The sequence below is a fragment of the Pagrus pagrus genome, assembly GCF_965226575.1.
Source record: "Pagrus pagrus genome assembly, chromosome: 17".
Taxonomy (NCBI): Eukaryota; Metazoa; Chordata; class Actinopteri; order Spariformes; family Sparidae; genus Pagrus; species Pagrus pagrus.
Genome location: NC_140201.1, coordinates 824,175 through 847,938, shown reverse-complemented (window position 1 = coordinate 847,938; position 23,764 = coordinate 824,175). Strand labels below are relative to the sequence as shown.

General features: G+C 42.1%; 1 protein-coding gene across 1 annotated transcript; it reads right to left on the bottom strand.

The window, feature by feature from the left end:
* Positions 1 to 4,432: 4,432 nt before the first annotated feature.
* On the bottom strand, positions 4,433 to 11,911 carry LOC311273221 (toll-like receptor 6; the record flags this gene model as incomplete). The annotated part of the gene is made up of 5 exons (XM_084380169.1): positions 4,433 to 4,673; positions 4,838 to 4,955; positions 7,112 to 7,929; positions 8,344 to 9,495; positions 11,901 to 11,911. The coding sequence occupies 5 exons, from the start codon at positions 11,909 to 11,911 to the stop codon at positions 4,433 to 4,435; spliced, it is 2,340 nt and encodes a 779-aa protein (XP_084236295.1).
* Between the last annotated feature and the right edge of the window lie 11,853 nt (positions 11,912 to 23,764).

The following is a 23,764-nucleotide window of genomic DNA, read 5'->3' as shown; positions in this document are numbered from 1 at the left end:
TCTGCTGGACTCGGTTAAACACAAAAAGACTGAGACACTTTCAGGTCAAATCCAATAATTACACCACGTTACATCCAATATGAATGTACTTTTAATTAAATAATTACACTGCATGAAACATGTAGTGATAATTACGGCCTGAACATGAGGTGTGAACAGGTTATTACAGTGAATGGGACACAAACAATAATATGATTATTATTTAAATATTCACCTGAGTAACTATGTATGAGTCATAATTTAATAAAATATGTTGAATAACTGATCAGGTAATCAATAAGTTGTATTAACACAATCGCTGACTGTATAAAATAGTAACGAGGACCACTGTGACGTCACCTGAAGGTTTCTGAAGAGCCAGAATGGAGCTCAAAGTGGGCGGTACCCGCCGTTGCCATCTTGGCGAATCAAAAATGGGTATAGAGGTGGACTGTGAGGGGACCAGTGAGTCAAACAAGCCCACCTAGCTGGAAGCTAAAGCTAATGAATTTCATCACAACACTCGCCTGAGTTTGACTGCAGATTCACCGACAGAATACTTTACTGTACGCTAGCTGCATGATAACTTTTATGTTCAGGTCACAGAGACTCTCTTTCTGTTATCCTGCAGTGTCTTTTCTTTGTAAAACAAAAAAGTAAAGTTGAAAAGAAGTTTCCCTCCATTCAGCCGTCAAATACAGAATTACAGCACATCACAGCGGCCTGTTGCTACACAGGTTGAGAAGTGAGAGTGAGGATGAAGCTCTGAGTTTCAGAGTCATTAGGGCCACTTGGTGATAAGGTGGGTGATAAGTAATGTCTTCTGAAACTCAGAGCTCACCATGTCCTTAACGACTCTGTAAGGACACTCCGACACTCTGTAAGGACACTCCCGCACCCTGTAAGACACTCCCATACCCTGTAAGGACACTCCGACACTCTGTAAGGACACTCCCGCACCCTGTAAGACACTCCCATACCCTGTAAGGACACTCCAACACTCTGTAAGGACACTCTCACACTCTGTAAGGACACTCCCACACTCTGTAAGGACACTCCCGCAGCCTGTAAGACACTCCCACACTCTGTAAGGACACTCTCACACTCTGTAAGGACACTCCCACACTCTGTAAGGACACTCACACACTCTGTAAGGACACTCCCACTCTCTGTAAGGACACTCACACACTCTGTAAGGACACTCCCACACCCTGTAAGGACACTCCCACACTATGCAAGGACACTCCCACTCTCTGTAAGGACACTCCCACACTCTGTAAGGACACTCCCATACCATGTAAGGACACTCCCACACTCTGTAAGGACACTCCCACACCCCTTAAGGACACTCCCACACCCTGTAAGGACACTCCCACACATAGTTTAAAAACCAGCAGCTCCTCCAGTTAGTTAGAACTGAAGAAGCCTCTTGGATGAGAAGTGAAACATCTTCAACACACTGATCCAAAACACTGGCGTCCGTCCCTCCCCTCCCGTCTGTCAGTCCAGTTAACCACACAGACAGATTATTGGTCCAAGACTTACTCTACAAACATGTCCGAGAGGAGAAGATGAGTTAGTCTCAGCTAATTATACAGAATTTAAACCTCAATATAATTCAAACAAACAAGTTATATTAAAACTGTTATGAGCGTGGAAATGATCAACAGAGACCAGAACTGTTCTCTGTACCAGCCCGTAAACATGTGCATATCAGAACATTGTAACATGGGCTCTTAAAGAGCCTCACTTGGCCGTTAGAGGAACTGCAGCGCACTTCATTTTTCAGCCCGGAGATCGCTGCCTGATTTAAATAGATTAGGTTGTCTGATGTGCTGCTAGCGCCCCCTGGAGGCTTCACTGTTGGACACTGAAATATATTTAAAATCCAGTCTGTTCATATGATCACACGGAGTCACTGTGACAGTTGAGTGCACATGTGTTCGGTGTAATATGATGATCAATATAAATTAACTGAGACATGTAATAATTAGTCTACATACAGTTCAGTGTGTACAGTCTAACAGTGGGCTGACATAAATAATGAAATAAATCTAAAAACATTAAAACAATGAAATGACTGAATATAAAAGCTCAGAGTGAAAAAGTCACTTCATAAAATGAAATATTGATTTTTAAATGTGAAATCTATACGAACACAAAGTAGTTTGTCTTCATCACTGAACTTCTGTCAGTTTTTAATTTCTTCTCTTGTTCTCTCATCACGGCTTTAACACACACACACACACACACACACACACACACACACACACACAGAGAGAGTGTTTAATGAGCATCTGTATAATATGAGTGTGTGTAATCAGTGAGGTCATAAAGATTAACGAGGCTCGCTGAACGACGATCACGTGACAGTTTTTTTCTGTTTTTGAGGTGAACGTCTGTTTGTCGCTGACGATGATAAAATCCTCGCGCTCTAAGTCGAACGTGCTGAATCATCAGTTCCTGATGTTTTTACATCGGAGCTCATCTCACTGAAAACATCCACATGAAACTGTCAGCTGGTCTGTGATGTGTGTTTCTCTCAGTTACAGAGGAGTCATGATGCTCAGTCATAATCGATAATCAGACTGAATCATTAGAGTCTGTCACCTACAGGATACTGTCTCCAGTGATGGATCGAGCTCACTACATTTACTCACGTACTGTACTAAGTATCATTTGCTCGTACTTCACAATCACCAACACACAGATATGTTGAAACTTTATGTTCTTTCATTTCAATTTTCAGTTTCTCTCTCGTCACAACGCTGCGTTTATTCTCTGGTTAGGTTTAGGAAAACATCATGTTCTGTCTTAAAAAACCCGGTTCTGTCTCCACAAACACGGCTGAAACCCAACGTCTCGATAAAAATATACAGCGGTCTCAAAATGTTGTCTGGAGCAGCGGTCGCTGGCTGCGCAGCCTTCGCGCCTGTAACTCCGCCTCCCGACAGGAACGTCAGCTCTAAACTTTTATTTTAGAAATGTAACACGTGACATGTACAAACTCTAACACACGTTTGGATCGTAGAAACCAAACATGCCAACATTTGTTTCTGGAGACTGGACCCCAATGATATGAATTTAAATCAATCTATTTCATTGGCAATCAGTTTTTCAGTTCTTTTAAAAATCACTGATTCATGCTGAACATCGGATCTGATGATCAGTCGACTCATATCAAACTGTATTAAAGAAAATATACATTTACTTTACTTGTACTTTTGCTACTTAAGTACATTTAAGACTTCAATTTTTCCCAAAATAATATTTTAACACAATATCTTTACTTTTACTGAAGTATGATTGTCAGATACTTTTTACAGCACAAAGAAGAGCTGCATACTTTATAATGAACACACAAGATATGAAGTAATTGCTATAATAAAACAAGAAATGTGAGAAAAAATGAAGAAACGACTCTGATATTCTGAGGAAGATGTTCTGACAGTTTATTACAAAATTAGGATATATCGACAAAAATGAATCACACGTCACCGTTAGAAAGAAGTAGAATATTTAGGTTAATTACACACATCATATGTTATATATGTTTGATTATTTAATATGTTCGATTTTAAAGTTAACACTAAAGAAATAAGTTTAAAAATCAGGTAAAAACAGGATGTAAATTCATAAACGAGATAAAAGTTACCAAAATGCAAAAGCCACTTTCACACTGTAACTAAATCTATTTGAGTGGATTAAATGAATAGAAATAATGAGATTAATTATAATGTATATACAGTTTATACCTCTAAAATAAAAGGAGGCTGCAAAACATAAAAACTGTCAAAAACAAGCTGTTTGAAGTCGAGTGAGAGCTGGTTTCGCTCTGAGACAACCCAGTCTCTGAGATACGAAGTTTGTATTTCACTAAATTGTCGTCATATTATGTTGTGATGATAAACATACATTCATGGCAGCGAGCTGTTCACTGGATGAGTCCAGGCAACACAAGCTCTTTGGTTAAAGTTAAGAAAGGTTGTGATATTTCTCAGGTCACTGTTCTTTAACCTTAACCAAGCTGAAACGTAACAAAGTTTAATCGTGCTTTAATCACTGCGAGTGGATTGGGTATTACAACAAACCCAATTTTGGCGGAAAACAAACTAAGTTATTTCTCAGGACACATTTTACTGATATGTTCAGTATCAACATTTTTTTACTTGCCTGTTAAATTAATGTACAACAATTCCTCGTTATGTTAATCCAAAATATCATCCGGTCAGCATTATATTTCCTGCAAAAAGTATTTACTAGTTAGTTGCACATAAATGTCACTTTAAGGACGGGGTTTGAGAAAGATCCAAAAACTACCCTGGAGTCCGTCTTTACATGAACACCTGACTGACACTATAAACAGAAGCTAGCCAAGCAACAAGTCGGCTACAGACAACCTCTAATACAACGCTGTCTGCCTCACAGGTTCTCAGGCGGTCTCAGGTGGTTCTCATCGGGCCGCCGCTCCAGTCAGGAGGTCTGTGTTGTCTGTGGGAGCGTCCCCGGTCTCCAGAGCTCTGCGGACGTTCTGCCAGAAGACGCCGGTGTGTTGACCCGCCTGCGGCCAGCTCAGGTAGGTTCGTCTCTTCAGCAGCTTCCTCATACGATGGTACGGAGACAGCTGATGGGCCGGGATCTCCTCCAGAAACAACAGGACCAGGATGTCCTTCTGCTCGTCAAACAGACGGAAGCTGCAGGAGAAACAGGACAGACCAGAGAGCTGGATCCTTTTTCTTCTATTATTTAGTTTTTGTTTATTATTGTCTTACGTGCTTGATGTTACACTCCCTCTTCTGCATGTACCCATTAAACTCTATTTGAAGAACGAAGGGATAAATTAAGGCAGCGCCCCCACCTGGCCATCTGGATCTCTCTGGAGCACCACTCGCTCTGCAGGTACTGCTGGCTGATCACACAGATGGTCTTCCTGCTGCCGTAGATGGCGTCTGTGATGTTCTCGATTATGGCCTTACCTGTGGAAACGACAGTTCGGACATCATGTGACCACCAACTGCATATTTAAGACCCATCTCACTGGTTCTTGTTTTTAAACGACTCAGCTGGAAACATTCACCTGGAGACTGTTGCAAACACTTTGGACCAGCGTGTACGAACAAGCTCTCAAACCACCTCGGTCAAAAAGAGGGATTAATTAGCTAGCTAGCTAAAGTCTGACAGTGTCATTTACACAAAAGAGCTTAAGGGTCTAGAAATGAAAAAGATGCTTCTGTCTACTTCTGTCTGAAAGTATGAAGTCGTTGTTTGGAAAATGACTCTATTCAAACAGGAAATCTTCCATCAGTATTGTAAAATATGTGCAGGAACAGACATCTTGAGCAGCTCAGTGAACATTAAAATGAACTTTTGCTTGAATAGAGTTGGAGATAATGGTTTGCAGGGAGGAAATACTGTGACACTAAATCATGGCCTGAATCAGCAGGAAGACAAATGTACCTCGTGTAGGTTATCTCCTTACAGCCGGTGGAGGCAGAGTTCACTGCAGCTTCAACAAACCTTCGACCAACATTGATTTTTTTAAGGTTGATATTGACTCTCGGGCTGCAGAGAGCTGAGGTACATTTTTAAATCTGAAAAGTTCTTAATAAAAACATCTCACTCTGCTCGGACACCACATTCAATGAGGCAGCTTCAAGTGTCAGTTCACCTGTGAAGGGGACGTGAAACCCTCCAGTGTGATGAAGACGCTTTAAAAATAAACTGCAGCATCTCGGCCTTCACAGCACCACCGAGAGGAGGAGGACAAGAGGAGGAGGAAGAGAGGACTTCAAATCAGAGTGTCATCTTTGGCTTTTGAAACAACAAATGCTGTTTCAATTAAACTCCTAATAATAATAATAATAATAATAATAATAATAGTCGTCTCAAATATCACTCAGTGATGCGTAAACAAAATCCGTCCTATAAAAACAAAATGCACAAAGGATGATGGTTCACTTTGAGCTCATAAACTGTAAATCTGGTTGAAGAAGTCTTAATTTAAATTAAAAAATACGAAAAAATAAATTAAAAGTACGGTAAGTTGTTATGTTTAGGTCTTTGTATTGAACATGAATTAATTGGTGATAAAGGTAATAAAGTCCTCTGGTAAAGGTAAAAATAGCATCATAAACATGTTTATTGCCTTTTCATAGCACTAAGATCAGAGTTTCTGGGTCAAATTGGGATCCTTAGGGTTTTTCTTCAGACAGTAGCCAGGCCTCTTAGCAGTAGCCGTGTTGCTAACGCAGGCGATTCCCTAAAATCTTAAAAAGGTATTGAGCCGGTGGCGGCACCGTTGATCTGTGTCACACAGTGTCGCTGGGTGTCTGGTTACGTCGAATGGTGAACGCTGCTTTATTAATTTAAACCAGACAAGGATCGTTTCCAAAACCTAACGCAGTATTTTCATCAACTAAACTGAAAGAAACTGCGACTGAAAAGTGGAAATATTCATTTAAATACCTGAAAACAATAAATACATGAAGTCTCATAGTAAAAGGCCATAAAACAAAACTCCAATCACTCGCAGAATACAAACTCTGGGTAGATTAAAACTATGACTTTTGAGTGAGCTCAGTATTCAGATTCATCACTAACTAGGTATTTTTATATTATATCCTCTAAAGACCCACCTTCAAAGTGTTTTCCAGCAGAAAACTGCTCACAGCGCCGCCCTAACAGTCCTACGATGTAGAATATCACCTTCCATGCACAGAGATGAGGTTAAATACACAAACTATTGAAAAACAATCTGCAGTCAGAGCAGAGCAGGCGGACAATCACGGAGCTCGCTGAAGCGTGCACTGCTACATCCTGCAAAACCACGACTATCTGAGCAAAATACAAAGTTTTTAGGGAGTCCCTTTGTGAAAGTGTCGCCAACAGTAATACCACATTGAAACACTTGGAGGGAGAAAGTTGCAAAAGTTGTCTGTTTCTGCTTTAAAGGTCCTATTTGTAAAGAAAATGTTTGAGTCTTACTCCCAAGTCGTCAAAAACTAACACATTTTCTAGTGAGGACAGTCTATGTCTTGAAGTCAGAAATGTCAGCGAGCTGTGTCTGAATCTGCGAAGGTGTCGGTGCTGTACGATAGGTGAATTAATGAGGACGTACAGAGGGAGTGTTTACCTGGCTCGAAGTCTCTGTGGTGCAGACACAGTCTCCAGCCCTGCTCTCCCTCCAGCACTGGCAGCATCTCTCTGTAAACCCAGTCCTCATCTTCAACGTTGTAGGATACAAAGGCATCGTAGAGGTTAGGGGCTCCCTTCTTCCTCTTCTTGCTGTCGTAGAGGAAGGCCCGGAAGAGGTAGAAAGTGTAAACCAGCTGCCACCTCAGAAAGTGGTAGATGAAGGATGTGAGGAGAGTTAGCACAACCACACAAGTGCTGGAAATGAAACAGAAGAAACCAACGTCTATCCAACAGGACTGGATGTCAAAGTCCAGCAGCTTGCTTCCCTGCTCACCCACAGGAAAGGAACAGATGTACTGATAGCCGTTAACAACATATGTTTGGTTGTTGCTCTTCACCCATTGGATAAAACCGGCATTAGAGCAGTCACAGGTGAAAGGGTTGTTCCCCAGGTCCAGGTATGTCAGAGAAGGGAGAGACTGGAAGATCTTCTCGTTGATCACTGTTATCTCATTGTCACTCAGTTTCAAACATCTGAGCGCAGAGAGGTTGGCTTGGGCCAGAAAATCCAAAGCCTTGAGCTTACTGTTCGACAGATCGAGAGCCTGCAGGTTCAGGATCGGCTTAAACAGTTCAGGACCCAAATCTGACAAATCGGTCCTTCTAATCGTCAGACTTTTGAGCTGAGGGTTGAACTGAAATGTGTTCGGAGATGGAGCAGAGACGTATATATTCTCAGCTTTGAAGTTCTCTAAATGTTTCATGGCCCGGAGCATTTCTACCGGTACGTCAAAGGGGTAGTCATGTTGATTGTCCCTGTATGTTATGGTGAGAAACTTCATAGATTTTAATTGGAACAAACCTGGACGAGGACCTGGACGAGCACTTTTTAAATCAGTATTTAAGTAGATTGTAAAATTTTCCAGCCGCGATAATCCTACAAAGTTACTCTCATACACATATGGAAGAGTTGCGTAAAGAGTTCTCAGGTTCTTCATGCCGTCAAACGCCAATCGTTTCACATTTCCAGTTTTATCTGACACCACATTCAAATATTTTAGGGACCTTAAACCTTTAAAAACGCCATTTTCAAGGCTATGTATGTAGTTTTTTCTCAAATCCAAGGACTCGAGCTGCTGTGGGCCTATTTCAAAGGTGCCTCCGAATGTCCACAGCAGGTTGTGACTCATATCTAAAACCCTCAGCTCATTAAGATTTTTAAAGACACACCTGTCCAGTTTGGCGATGCGGTTGTCGTTCAGATAAAGCTTTTTGAGATGTGTTGTGTTTACAAAATCCTCACAGCCCAGTGTAGAGATCCGATTGTCATTAAGTTTTAGGTTTTCGAGAGAGGAGAGACTCCTGATGTCATCAGGCACTTTGGTGAGGAAGTTGGAGTCCAAGATTAGGGACTGCAGTCGCTTCATCAACCGTAGCGAGCCTTTGGGCAGTTCAGTCATTTGTGTGACGGACATGTAAAGCTGACTGAGCTGAGAGCAAGTTACAAGTTTTGCACTTAAATTGGCGTCATCGTTAAAAACCAGATCCAGAATCTCAAGTGTGGGTATTTTGCAGGCCGTGGCTAAGAGACCTTTGTGGATCCACTCCTCCATACCATTCAGTCTGAGATCCATCAGTGAGTCAGCGCTCTGCAGGATGTTTTGGATCTCGTCAAAAGGAATCACAGTCTGACTGAAGTACAGTCGAGTTATGTTCCTCAGTAAAGTCCTGTCAGGTTCGACCCATTTCAAGCTACTTTGAGAAAGATCTATCATCTCAAGGTCGGGAAAGATCTGTGATGTGATGCTGAAATTTTCAAACTTATTAAAAGAAACAAACAACCTCTTCAGGCCTGAGGTTGTGTTCAGCGGCAGATCTTTGGTCTGAAAAGAGGGAAATGGATTATTGCTCACACTCAGATTCTTGAGGCGTGGCAGCTGTAGGATGGGCTGAATGTCAGCGACGTGTTGGAGCTTATTGCTGTTGAGAATTAAGGTTTGTAAGCTGGACAGGGACTCAAAGGCGGAGGGATGAATGAACTGAATATTGTTCATTGCTAGGTTCAGGCTGGTAAGATTTGACAGCCCCTGGAAGAGGTTTCTTGTCAGGTTGGTGAGTTTGTTAAAACTCATCCAGAGCTCTGTCAGCGACACCATATGGATGAAAGCTCCATCGTCCACATGAGTGATTCGATTTGAGTTAAGGAACAAAACTTTTAGCTTTGACAAGATGCCAAAGTCCTCCCTGTTAATCTGTTGAAGCCTATTGAGGAAGAGTTTAACTGAGACTGCATCTTTAGGGATGTCATCAGGGACAGCAACAAGTTTACGGTTTGAGCAATCCAGTAACATCTCAGCCGAGGCATCCTCGGAGTAAACGATGCTGCAGTTTTTCAGAGAATAAGAAAGTGAAAGATGAGGATAAAGCAGGAGACACAGAACAAAGACAGAAAGTCTCTGTTTGAAGCACCAAGAAAAAGTTATTGCTGACATGCTGATCGTTCAGACCATCGATGGTGCATTTGTTGAGTCACTGCGACGTGGAGATTTGTTGCTGTTAAATCTGTAAAGGAGAACACAACATTTTACACAACATCACTTCATCCCAAGTGATGCTTCATCCCTACTTTCCAACCCTTAAAGTAGTTTAGTAGTCATTCTTACTGAGAAATGGGAAGATTGATAGCACTTTCAGCAGGCCTGTACAGTAAACATGAACCCAGGAGATTGTTAGCTTGGCCTAGCAAAAGGAAAACTACTAGCTTGGTAGTTTATCTGGATCCGCCTGGTGGATAGATAGAGCTGGGTGTCATCGGCGTAGCAGTGAACATGTACGTCATATTTTGGAGCGATATGGCCAAGAGGTAAATAAATCTTTTGTCTGTAAAAAGACTCTATACATGTATATATATATATATATATATATATATATATATATAATTCATTCAAAGAAGAAGAAAAATATAGTTTATATCTGTTTTTGAAGCCATAAAGTTGGAAAATATGCAAGTTTATGTTGTTTTATGCATTTTGCTCTTTGAATAGTCTGTTTTTCCACCTCAGCTCTTGTTTTTGACTCTTTATATGCACAAAGTTAGTGCTGATAAGGAAATAAAGAACTATAATGAGTTTATGCTCCTGTTACTCTCAGCAGGGGTATAGTGAGGTCAAAAATGGGCTGTTTTCTTTGGCAGGTGCTTGAATATTTCCTCATAAAACAAGTGTTAAGTCATTTTCAGTGATATTGTTACTAATTTTTAACTTGGACCATGTCAGACTATATGATGTGGACCCATTGTGTTTTCCAGCTGATATGAGCAGTTGCAGCTCATCTGCAGGCTGATTTTTGCATTAAAGAATTAAGGAGAGAAACAGAAATAAGTAATTCAGTGTATTCAATCTCCTATAGATCAATGACTTACAGAGCTGCTGACGTCCCTCTGGGGGGATTTTCAGCTTATAACCTTTCAAAAGAGCCCAAAACCATTTCTGTACTCCAAATAGTTCAACAACAGCTTTGAATGTACTTTGGGCTCGACTGGGAGAGAAGTTTAGTATAATTTTACATACATTTAGGTTAAATCTCAAATAATAAACTGTTGAAATGTTACAAACACTCTGTAAACTCTCTGTAGGAGGACTATCCAAATAAAGTGTTATCCTAACTCGACCCACCAGGACCCTCAAAAGATCATCATCCGACAAATAAAAGATGAAAATCCTCAGTAGGAACAGCCGACACTCGTGCACAATACAGTTATTTATCTTGATTTTGAGACAAACTTAGAAACGAGAATAATTACTGTCCAGTACTCACAGTTGATCTTCAGAGCGTCAGGTCTCAGCAGTGAAGTGAAGGTTAATGCTGATCTCTGATGTCACCTCCTAAAAAAACACACAAGTATATTTCACAACTCAAGAGACGTTTTTCATCAGGAACTGACTCATGAATAACCTCAAGTTCATCTGATTTAAATAGCGACAGGAAATAAAAACACATCCTGAGTGAGCTGATCTGAAACCGACAACTTTGATATGAATGTTTTTCCACGTAAAGCAGAAAGATGTTACAGAAGATACAGAGGAAGGTTCAGTACCGAAGACATCTGAAGAGGACTTTGACGACAGTTTCAGTCAACACTGATAAAAAATGCTGAGGAGTGTTTTAGTAGATATTTTAAAAAGGTATTAAATTCAAGGCAGTTTGTGAAAAAGTGTTTCTGAGGAAGAAAAACAAGCAGATACTGAAGAATTTGAGTTTCATTAACTATTCGACAATGTTGCACAAATATTAATTTCCTGCATGACAACTAATCACACCGGGTCTGGGGCGAATCATTCGAGATGCCGTGTTCCATTTTTGTTGTAAATGTAAAGAAGTAAACGTCACAATCAGGTTTGGTCATTAAGGTTTCTGTGACCAACAGATAAAATAATGGAGTGGATATCAGCTACATTAGCATGGTTGTCACCCGGCCGCTGAGCGACCTCAGGCCAGATATTGTCCTGGACTTGGTCGCTGAGGAAATCGTTGTGGTGTTTGTCTGACAGGATTAGATGCTGTGAGACCAGCTGATGAGGTTTTCTCCCATTTTGACGCGCACATCAGCTGATACAAAGGATTTCCACCGACATCGATGTCTGTCCGGATATATTTCCCCCTGCTTGAATGTTCTGCAGTGGTGAGCGTGCGTTAATAAGAAAACATAAAATGAGTTTCCAGATGAAAATCACTGCTCGGCCTCCCAAAACATCACGACTGCTGCAGTGTAACAGCGACACACGTACCAGAGCTTCATCGTACGCCCGCAGCGACTACGTGGTAGATTCAGGAAACACTGGATTAATATCACTGCGTAACTTCAGTTACAAACATCTCTACGGTAACGCAGCGGGTCAACATAACCTTCACACTGCAACAGGTCGCCGCCTGACAACTAACGTCAGGTCGTAATGAGTCGTTTGGTTTTTCTGAGGACGGACTCGTCGAATTCAGCAGCTAATTTTTACAGTAAATATTGAATTTATTTTGTGTTGATATAAAAGTGAGTTTGATTAAATATTCAGTCAACAGTTCGATCGACTTGACTGAATTATTATTTTAAAAAAGGATTATTATAGAAACACACACACACACTGAGCCCAGCCACCATTGGCAGGTGATAATTACAACTTCCTGTCCTTCTCTCTTCTTCTTCTGTCCCGTCATTACATGAGGTGTGATAATTAGCCTTCAGTCCTCCCACAGCTCTCTCTCCCTCTCTCTCTCCCTCTCTCTCCCTCTCTCTCTCCCTCTCTCCCTCTCTCTCTCTCTCATGTTGCCTCTTCTTTCTTCTCAGCGTCGACGTGTAAATGAGGCTTCCTGTCATGGTCGCCCACTGGGGGCTTCTGGGTAATGCAGTTCAAAGAGACGAGGAGGTGACGTCCACATTTGTTTTACACTTTAGGTTCATAAAGTATTTTGAATCATTTAACTTGGAGTCAGACGTGATGTCATGATGTTGACAAATCAATCAATAATGATGTCATACCAGTTGTTATATTACCATGATGACATCATGTGACATCATGTGACATCATCACCTCTGCTTAATAACACTTCAAAGCATTAAATTCATCTTTTCATGGAGCCAAACGTATAAATCATGCGTCCTTCCACCTTTTTCCTCGCAGGTGTCTGAATGTGTGAACGTCCACAGAGACGGTTTGTGCTGATCCATGTTTGTCAGCATGTGTAACATGAACACAGTCGAGTCTGATCGAGCTGATTATTTTCACTACATCATGTTTGAGGATCACATCTACAGTTTAAAACCTTCACTGTGATGCGTTTACTGTCTTCTGTAAACATGTGCGTCAGTGATTATAATGATGTAAATGAACACACGATCTTTATTTAAATGTTTAATTTAACTGTCGTAATTACACACACACACACAGAGATGAGTGAAGGGGGTCGGTGCCTTGCTCAAGGGCACCTCGGCAATGCCCAGGATGTGAACTAGCATTCTCCACTACGACTATTTCCTGTATTATTGAGGAGTCAGAACACATCCAGGTGTCAGCTGTGTTGGTGGTAGAGGACGGTACCAGTGAGCAGTTTGGACCAGAGCCAGCGTTCAGGGACCGTTCTGATGTTCTGGCCCATGATGATGACATCATCAGGCGGAGAGAGCGAGGGGATCCTCCTCCAGGAGCTGAGCTGTGTCTCTGCCTCCTGCTTGAAATCAGATCACTTTTTTATACATTTGGTCTCTCCCGTCCGTCTGTCCTGACTCCTCTCTCCTCGTGTCGCCTCCTCTCTCCTCGCGTCGCCTCCTCTCTCCTCGCTCCTCGCGTCGCCTCCTCTCTCCTCATTATTCCATTAAGCCGATGAGGAGTCGCCCTCAGCGTCTGTCTGAGCCCAGCTGCTCTTCACATTTACATCATGTATTATTCCATATCCCCCTCAGAGGAGTCACACCTGAGATTGAAGCACTCACAGTAATGTGGAGGTGAGGCTGGATTCCCTCGGTGGAGCAAGGCACTAACACCGTCGGGGTTAGAGGTGCAAACCCCACCGGGAGCACCGAGGCCAGATATAGATATATCCTCAGTTATTTTCCAGGTGGCAGGTGGAGCTGAGATCTCCAGAGAACCAGCAGCTGGAGAGTTTCTGTTTTATCTCAGGAAACCAAAGACGGGCCGAACAGAAGCTGCAGAACCAGAGTGAGAGCAAGGAACTAACACCACACATAAAACAACAACTGAAGTATTATAACACACAGCTGCACAACACAAAGACACAAGGACACAAAGACACAAGGACACAAGGACACCGAGACAGAAAATCATTAATAACATCGGAAAATACATGAGAACCCAAACATCTTCCCTGTGGAGCACCACAAGACAAGTCCACCCATCCTGTCCTCCAGGAGAAGTTCAGATACTTCTTCTGGTGAAAGTAGAAGTGCTGATTCAGCTTCTTTACTCCAGTAAAAGTAATCGAGTACAGGCTCTGACATGTACTCAGAGTATCAGAGTAAAAAGTCTCCCTCTGAAGGACATTTGTGGTCAAAGCTAACTGAAGCTCACGTCATATTAATATAACTCAAAGACTATTAAAGTTAAAGGTAGAGTCAGTAGGATTTGTCCCAGCTGTTCCTGAACGCACCACAGAGATAGTTGATTGTTGAGTCTCATTCCCAGGACGTCAAATAGCCACATGTTGGGTTGGTAAAGCGTCCCGAGCAGCAACAAAGAGAGAAAATAAGAAACTCTCTGCAGATACGAGACACTAACACGCCTTTTCTCCCCATTCAGCCTCCCTCTCTGTCTGTTCACGTCTTTTACGTCTTTGTCTCGTCTCGCTGCGTCTGCCGTGCGTGATGTGCTCTGATAGGTCGACATCAGTCTGTGATGTTGGAAGGCCTCCGTCCTCCTCTCCCTGTCCTCCTCTCCCTGTCCTCCTCTCCTTGTCCTCCTCTCCCTGTCCTCCTCTTCCTGTCCTCCTCTCCCTGTCCTCCTCTCCTTGTCCTCCTCTTCCTGTCCTCCTCTCCCTGTCCTCCTCTCACTGTCCTCCTCTCCTTGTCCTCCTCTCCCTGTCCTCCTCTCACTGTCCTCCTCTCCCTGTCCTCCTCTTCCTGTCCTCCTCTCCCTGTCCTCCTCTTCCTGTCCTCCTCTCCTTGTCCTCCTCTCCCTGTCCTCCTCTCCTTGTCCTCCTCTCCCTGTCCTCCTCTCACTGTCCTCCTCTCCCTGTCCTCCTCTCCCTGTCCTCCTCTTCCTGTCCTCCTCTCCCTGTCCTCCTCTCCCTGTCCTCCTCTCCCTGTCCTCCTCTCCTTGTCCTCCTCTCCTTGTCCTCCTCTCCCTGTCCTCCTCTCCTTGTCCTCCTCTTCCTGTCCTCCTCTCCTTGTCCTCCTCTTCCTGTCCTCCTCTCCCTGTCCTCCTCTCCCTGTCCTCCTCTCCTTGTCCTCCTCTTCCTGTCCTCCTCTCCCTGTCCTCCTCTCACTGTCCTCCTCTCCTTGTCCTCCTCTCCCTGTCCTCCTCTCACTGTCCTCCTCTCCCTGTCCTCCTCTTCCTGTCCTCCTCTCCCTGTCCTCCTCTCCTTGTCCTCCTCTCCTTGTCCTCCTCTCCCTGTCCTCCTCTTCCTGTCCTCCTCTCCCTGTCCTCCTCTCACTGTCCTCCTCTTCCTGTCCTCCTCTCACTGTCCTCCTCTCCCTGTCCTCCTCTCCCTGTCCTCCTCTCCTTGTCCTCCTCTTCCTGTCCTCCTCTCCCTGTCCTCCTCTCACTGTCCTCCTCTCCCTGTCCTCCTCTTCCTGTCCTCCTCTCCCTGTCCTCCTCTCACTGTCCTCCTCTTCCTGTCCTCCTCTCACTGTCCTCCTCTCCCTGTCCTCCTCTCCCTGTCCTCCTCTCCTTGTCCTCCTCTTCCTGTCCTCCTCTCCCTGTCCTCCTCTCCCTGTCCTCCTCTTCCTCTCTCGTTCTGATACAACCAGCTGTGATGTCGCTGGTGCTTGTTTGTTGCTTCCTGTTTACCATCTTATGAAACAGAAGATTCAGAACCACAGGAACAAATATGAGGATGAAACATGTTGGTCAGATCCGATCACAGCAGTAAGTGGACCCAGTTAGTTTATTTACAGGAGCTGATCCGAGCCTTTTTCTCAGGATTGAATCTGAACAAACAATCTGACGACAGACGGGAGAATATGTTAATAACATCCTGTTGAATTCATGTTTTATGAATAAAGTATTGCTGCTGTTGTGTCCCTGAAGTGTCCTTGAACTCCTCAACCTGCTTTCTTGTCATCTAAAAAGGCTTCAAATGCAAAATTCAAACACTCTCCGGGGCTTTTATAATGTCTGAGTTTACTTTACTCTGAAATGTGTCTGAGCGACTCTTCACTGCAGACGGTAAGTGCTGCTCGAAAACCAACAAAAGCGACTTTAAAAAGGTCTTCAGACTGCAAGGACGTTTCCTCCGACACTCCTGAAAGATAACAGACGGTCTTTTCGTTCGGTCAGCGCAGGTCGAAACACAGAAGACACTCGTGGATTCAAGAGTCAGATTCAGCTTCAAACATTAATTATCAGAAAACAGGCAGATTATATGAACCTGTGTCTGTTAATGAATGTTTCTATTTTACATCAGCAGCCTTCGAAGAGAACAAACCAGGAGAACAGACGCCGACAAACTGACGGCAAACACAAACACACAAAGACCAACTAACTGATGACAACAGGCAGGAAGAAGACAAAGACAGGAAGAGTGAAGCAAAACACATGACGACCTTCAAAATAAAGTGATCAGTACAGGTTTAATATTTGGACGTCTGATATTTGTCCAGTTTCAATATAAAATTGCAGAAAGTTTAGTCGCTGTGTAAAAACATTAATAAAATAGAAAGTGATGATTCGGCTCGATCACGCTGCATTCACTGGAATCAGTTTTATTGAACGCTGTGTTTTGTTTTTCTAGCATCAGAACAATTTTCTACCTGACGATAAAACACCTGTTTCAATAAAGCTGACCTGCTAACAAGCTAACGTGCTGACAACAGGTGGACACAGTGTTGATGCTGTAAAATGTGTATATTTACAGTCACTACAGGTGCTTACTACAGTTTTATTATGTTATTTTACATTAAAATGCTGTATTGTTACAGTAATAATGTGTCTTTGTTACAAACACAATTTATTCTCATGATTTTAAACATAATTACAGAATACTGCTGTGAATCTGCTGCAGTTATTCACCAGTGACGCTCATGTTCACGTGCTGCAGGATCAGAATCTGGTGAGACTCCTGGTGTTTGTTCCTCCAGGAGGTCCGGATCTGCAGCACGACGCTCAGCGAACAGCTTTGATTTAAGTGACATCGTGTGTTTAAACCTTCGGCTCTGAAGCAGCAGCGATCTGCTCGTTAGTGAATAAACGTAGTGAAGTGGAGGAACAGGATCCTCAACATCGTTCTTAAGGTGAGTAAATCTCTCCGACTGTTGTTGTAAACAACACTTCACAGTTTGTGTTTGTGGTTTATGAAATGAAACGTGAGGCTGCAGTAGCTATTTATTTCTTCCTGCAGCTGCTCGTCTGATCGTTTTATCTTTGTCTCCTCGTGCTTCTCGTCTCAAACACTCGGACTTGTTGGAAGCTGCAGCTCTTTTCTTCTGCATGTTGATTTTTATTGAAGTGAACTGAACACGACTGTAATCCCTCTGGAAGCTCATGTATGATTTCTTCAGATTTTGTCTTCTCTTCCTCCTAATTTTCATCTATAATATCCACTAACAAACAGAACAGAGCTCGTCATCTCCTGTTTTTCTTGCTGACTCTCGAGTCTTTAATCCGTCCTCTCTTCTTTCTTTAACCCGACAACAAGAGTCACAGATAAATATTGAAAACCCTGAAGTTGTCTTTGGTAACTTTAGTTTCCACACAGCTGCAGCAATATGGCAAAACTGTGTTGAAGAATGGAGGGATTACTGGTGATTAAGAAGCCGAGCCGAGTCCTTTTTCTTTTTTTCTGGAGAGTAATCCACCGCCAGGCCGCGACTCCATTGCTCCGCTCGCCCGACAAAAGCTTCTGAAATCCCCCCGAAAAAACTTCACTTCAAATAACGGCTCTCAGTGGCAGCAGCGAGCTCCTTTTCTCTGCAGCGGCGCTTGAAAACCGCTTAGCAGGAAGCCCGGCGTGAACGCAGAGAAAACTGGGACATCCGAACAGAAAGGCCTCGTCTTATCTGCTGGACGGGGTGGAGGAGGCCCCCGCCTCCTGCTCACACTCACACTCATCGTACAGATTAAATGCAGATGAAATATTAATGCAGATCTTTTACGGCGACGGGTTCCTGGAGATAAATCTGCAGGAGCTCAGACTGGTGAGCAGATCCAGCTGGAAACAGGCGGCCATGTTGGTGGTCCTGTTTCTGTCTGTCCTCCAACATTTGAAAAGAAACAGGAAAAAGATGCTTTTTATAAAGTCGAGGTGTCGATCTCATTCAGTCAGCGCCTGAATTCATCCTGCGAGCTGTGACGAGCTGTGACGAGCTGTGAGGAGCTGTGAGGAGGCGACCGTGCAGCTGCCGTCACAGATCTGAGACGATTGTCCTCAAAGAGCTGCAGCGGCCTTTCTTTCCAGCCCGGCCTCCTCGATGTAACGTCAGCAGGTAACGTGTCTGTGAAGCACAGGTACGTCGGATCACGTTCACATTGTGAGATTATCAGATGACTGTCACATCAGCAGGTGGAGGTGATGGAGGAGATGGAGGTGATGGAGGTGGAGCTCCACACAGCTGACCACACTCGAGTCACACCACTGGACACCTGGAGACGTTTACAGCTGTTTTTCACAGGAAGTCAGATCATCTCCAGCTGTGAGCTGTGACCATAGATCCAAACCACCTGAACCAACACAGCGAGGAAACAGGAAGTGTAAAGAAAAACAAACGATGAGAAGGGATCTGTGTGTGTCTGTGTGTGTGTGTGTGTGTGTGTGTCTGTGTGTGTGTGTGTGTGTGTGTGTGTGTGTGTGTCTGTGTGTGTCTGTGTGTGTGTGTGTGTGTGTGTGTGTGTGTGTGTGTCTGTGTTAATTGAATAGATTGCTAAGAGACCATCTTGTGTCTCAGAACAATCAACGCCTTTTATGACTCAATCAGCAAAACACACAGACACACACACAGACACAGACACACACACACACACACAGACACACAGACAGACACACACACACACACAGACATATACACACACACACAGACAGACACACACACAGACACACACACACACACACACAGACACACACACACACACAGGAGGAGGAGGGTGGATTTACCCTCCTCTGAGTGGGCGGTGCTCTGAGCAGACAGGTGACCGACTGGTCACAGACCAACCTGTGCGTCAGCACCAGTGAGGGAGGAGCTTCCTGTGTTGGTCTGAGACAATAAGTCTTTTTATGTTTGGTGGTTTCGTCTCAGCTGCAGCTGCTCAGGTGTCTCCACCTGAACGTCCAGCAGTTAATCTCACATGATGTCCCTGAACCTGACCAGAGCAGGACGTTGTTGAGCAGCTAAACAGTTAAATGTTTCGTTATTTGTCCGTTTTAAGATTATTGTTAATGTTTCTGACTTCGCTGTGCTGTAGCTCCAGAGTCGGCACATGGTGTTTTATTTTGACTGTCTGACTTCCTGTCCGACTCGCGTGTTCTCCAGAAGCTTCTGGGACGCTGAGACGTGCCGTGATGCAGCCGGTGCCACGAGCAGCTCCAGCGAGCCGATCACGGCTGTAACGAGGCGGAGACGGGCCTGAACCTGTTAGTTGAGACAGGAGCTACCGCCTGGATTCAACCCCCGGTCTGTTGGAGTAAATGTGTAACCATGAATGAAATCATTAATATAGATATACTATACTTTTTATTTTATATCTGTGTGCACTGAAACACAAACGTTGGGCTCAAGTCTGTCCACTTCAGGTCCGGCTCTGGTGCTGCCGGACCAAGAAACACCGAACTGACATCGAACTCGTGGCGACAAAGGCCGACGGTGTCTCGGACGAAAGCTGCACTTGAACGCACCGCAAAGACTTGAGAGGAACGCCCGCTCCACACCAGCGGGGGGCGGCAGTCTGTGCTCTGATACAGGTCGTTAATGTCTCTGACGAAGAGGAGGAGGAGCCACAGACCGAAGACGCCTCATCGTCTGCGTCTCTGCTGATTCGTTGCTGAACAGCCAATCACAGTGATTTCTCAGCCTGGTGTGTCGCGACCTGATGGTTTGTACATATGAGTCTTAATGGTTCAATTATTTATTTTCTTTTTAGATTTAATGTTTAAAATCTGTTCCCTGCTCATCCAGAGCAAATTTAACCAGAGTCAGTGTCTGTCTGTGAACACACACACACACACACACACACACACACACACACACTGTGTCCCAGTGTAATATAACAGGACTGTGTTATTATTATTATTGTGGGGACGATGAGATTATTTACTGTGATATCAGTCGACTCCCCGAAGAAACGCAGCGTTATTACATCCACAGTTCATTAAAGCTGCAGCACACACACACACACACACACACACTCACACACACACACACACTCACACACACACACACACTCACACACACACACACACTCACACACACACACACACACACACTCACACACACACACACACACACACACACACACACACACACACACACACTCACACACACACACACACACACACAGGATATTACAATGAAGCTGCAGGTCGGACTGAACGAGTGACGCTGATCAGTTTCTTTACAGGAAGCAACGACACAACATTCGATTCAAACCACCGCTGTGTTTCTACAGAAGCCCAGAACGGACAAACTGAACTGACTCGAGCTCTTCACCAGTTATTAAATAACAGAGTAATATATATTTTGTAACATTTGTGATTGTTCCAGTGTATTTTATTCTGAAGGGTTCAGAATCTCCAAAACTCTCCAAGAATTAATAAGTCATATTTTCTCTTCGTGTCACAAAGTTCGTCGTCTTCAAACACTCGACTGTTTTTCTGAAGCTGAGCTCAAATCTTTTGACTAAACGGATGAAATAAATCCGTCTGTGTGTTTTTATGATCCAATAACTGAGACGATGTTCTTCAGCTTATTTTATGTTTCACTCTGTTTCATATTAAAGACAATAAATTCACCGCGGCTCCAATTTATGGTTTTAATATTTCCCGTAAAGGCAGAAGAAGTTATTTTGATTAAATCGACTGATCATTTTGATTGATCGTGATCAGTTTGTACAAGAAGTTCTGCTCCGGTCCGGATCACAGCTCGTCCACAGCGTCACATGAATCATGTTTCTGCAGAACAACGACCAGAGGCAGGACGGATTAATGTTCACATTCAACTCAAATGATCAGTTTGAATGTTGGGTTGTGGTTTAGTGAAACATTGTTTGTGGTGAAATATCTGGTTCTGTCTCCACAAACTGCTGGAAGACGTCCTGACGTCTTGTTAAGTATCCGGTGTTTCCAGGCCCACAGGTGTTGGAGCACAGTCGTGAACAGTGGTGTCTGGCGTGGCAGCCTTCTCTCTTCACCTCCACCTCCTGATGAACGTGTGATGTGTTGTGTAAATGTGACATGAACAAACATGTTGCTGTAACACATGATTGTGTTTCTGCTCGTGTGATGCAGCTTCCTGTCTGTATCACTCAGCTTCATAAATACGTTCAGTCCAGTTTTAATAAAAACAAGAGAAGTGGAGATCCGTCCTTCACTTCCTGCATATCAGCAGACCAGAGCGCGTTACACACAAACAGGTCGTCACGCTCGTTCGACAGCGTCCGCAGATCAGAAAATACACTGTTAATCTTTAACACGTTTCATTTAATCGTGCCACGATTGTTTTCTCTGTAACAGTCTGCCGGTGAAGTTCAGTCAGTTAAAGGAGAATTAAATGAGTTTTGACCACAAGAGGGCAGAAAAACACGAAAACAAGCTGACATCACAGATCAGCATCAGAAGACGAGCAGAGTCGCTGTGAGAGCTAAATATTTAAGTTCTGTCAGTTTAAAATCTGAATTATGAAAAACTTTATTTTATTGTATTTTTACAGTCGCCTGAATCTACTTCTGTAAACTGCAGGTCCTCAGATACTAAAGTTTCATTTATTGCTTTTTATTTTAGTTTTGTTGTTTTTTATTTTACTCTTTTTAGATGAATTTCACATATTTTATCAAATTATTCATACTAATTATTAAATATGATAATTATAATTACATAAAAACAATAGGGACCTCGCAGGTTTCCTGCTCGGGCCTAATTACTTATCCTAATATTATTTTCTATTATACACTGTTGTGTGTGTGTGTGTGTGTCTGTGTGTGTGTCTGTGTGTGTGTGATCACGACTTGTTTAATAATTTATCAATAATAATCATTTTTATCTTTCAGAAAGCGACGCCACATTTAGTTTGTCACACTGAGATGAAGACTCAGCTGCAGACAGTGAAGAACCACAGCGCCCCCTAGTGTCTCTAATGGACCACACACACACACACACACACACACACACACACACACACACACACACAATTGTTGAATTTGTATTTTGGGTTTTTGTGAATTTCTGGTCCTGAAAACATTGATTTGACTTTTATTACACACATATTCAGCCACCACCAGCATCCCAACATCCCTCTCATCTAGAAAAATGTTCAGTAAATATTAAAAACATTTCTTTAACTTATTGCCCCATTCAGTCATTTCTGACGTTTCTGTTCTCACTGTCGCTTCTTAAACCGCCACTAACACAGACGACTTTTCCTTTTTCATCTTCCAGCATCAAATTAAAACAGTTATTCATCTTTATTAATGCAGAATCTCCTCTTGAACCTTCAGAAACCCTTTTAATCTGCTCGCTGTGTTTCAGTCACTTTCGTTTTAATATAACAAAGACTACCTGCAGAGCTGAAGATGTGTCGACTGGTTTCTAAACGTGTCAGTTCCTCTTCATTTAAACCAACTTTCTCTCATTTTAAACAACTATTGGAAACTTTTAGACAAAAAAAGAAATGTTTCATCAAATCTGCTGATTTGAGTCTTTAACTGAACCAACTGTGAGTTTGTAGTTTTGTTCAGTTCTCATGTTTCTGTTGGGAAAATGTGTATTTGTGTTCATTTCCACACAATAATATAATGTGATATAATGTAATGTAATATAATGTAATGTAATATAATGTGATATAATATAATGTAATGTAATATAATGTGATATAATATAATGTAATGCAATATGTGATATAATGTAATATAATATAATGTAATATATGTCATATAATATAATGTAATGTAATATAATGTAATATAATATGTGATGTAATATAATGTAATGTAATATAATGTATTGTAATGTAATGTAATATAATATAATGTAATATAATGTATTGTAATGTAATGTAATATAATATAATGTAATGTGATATAATATAATGTATTGTGATATAATGTATTGTAATGTAATGTAATATAATATAATATAATGTGATATATAATGTAATATAATGTAATGTAATATGTCATATAATATAATGTAATGTAATATAATGTAATATAATATGTGATGTAATATAATGTAATATAATGTATTGTAATGTAATGTAATATAATATAATGTAATATAATGTATTGTAATGTAATATAATATCATGTAATGTGATATAATATAACATAATGTATTGTAATATAATGTATTGTAATATAATATAATGTGATATATAATGTAATGTGATATAATATAATAAAATGTATTGTAATATAATGTATTGTAATATAATGTATTGTAATATAATATAATGTGATATAATATAATGTGATGTGATGTGATGTAATATAATATCATGTATTGTAATATAATATAATGTAATATGTGATGTAATGTAATATAATGTAATATAATGTAATGTAATGTGATGTAATGTAATGTGATATAATATAATGTAATATAATGTAATGTAATGTGATGTGATGTGATGTGATGTAAGAACAGTCTGAAGTCCTCTCATTCACAGGACTGGCAGTGACTCACGTTCTTGCAGTCATTTATATTTCCAGATTAATTATCTGTCATCACTCCCAGAATTTTTAATTCTCTTAAGTTTCATATAATTTATCATCAGTTCACTTTTTTA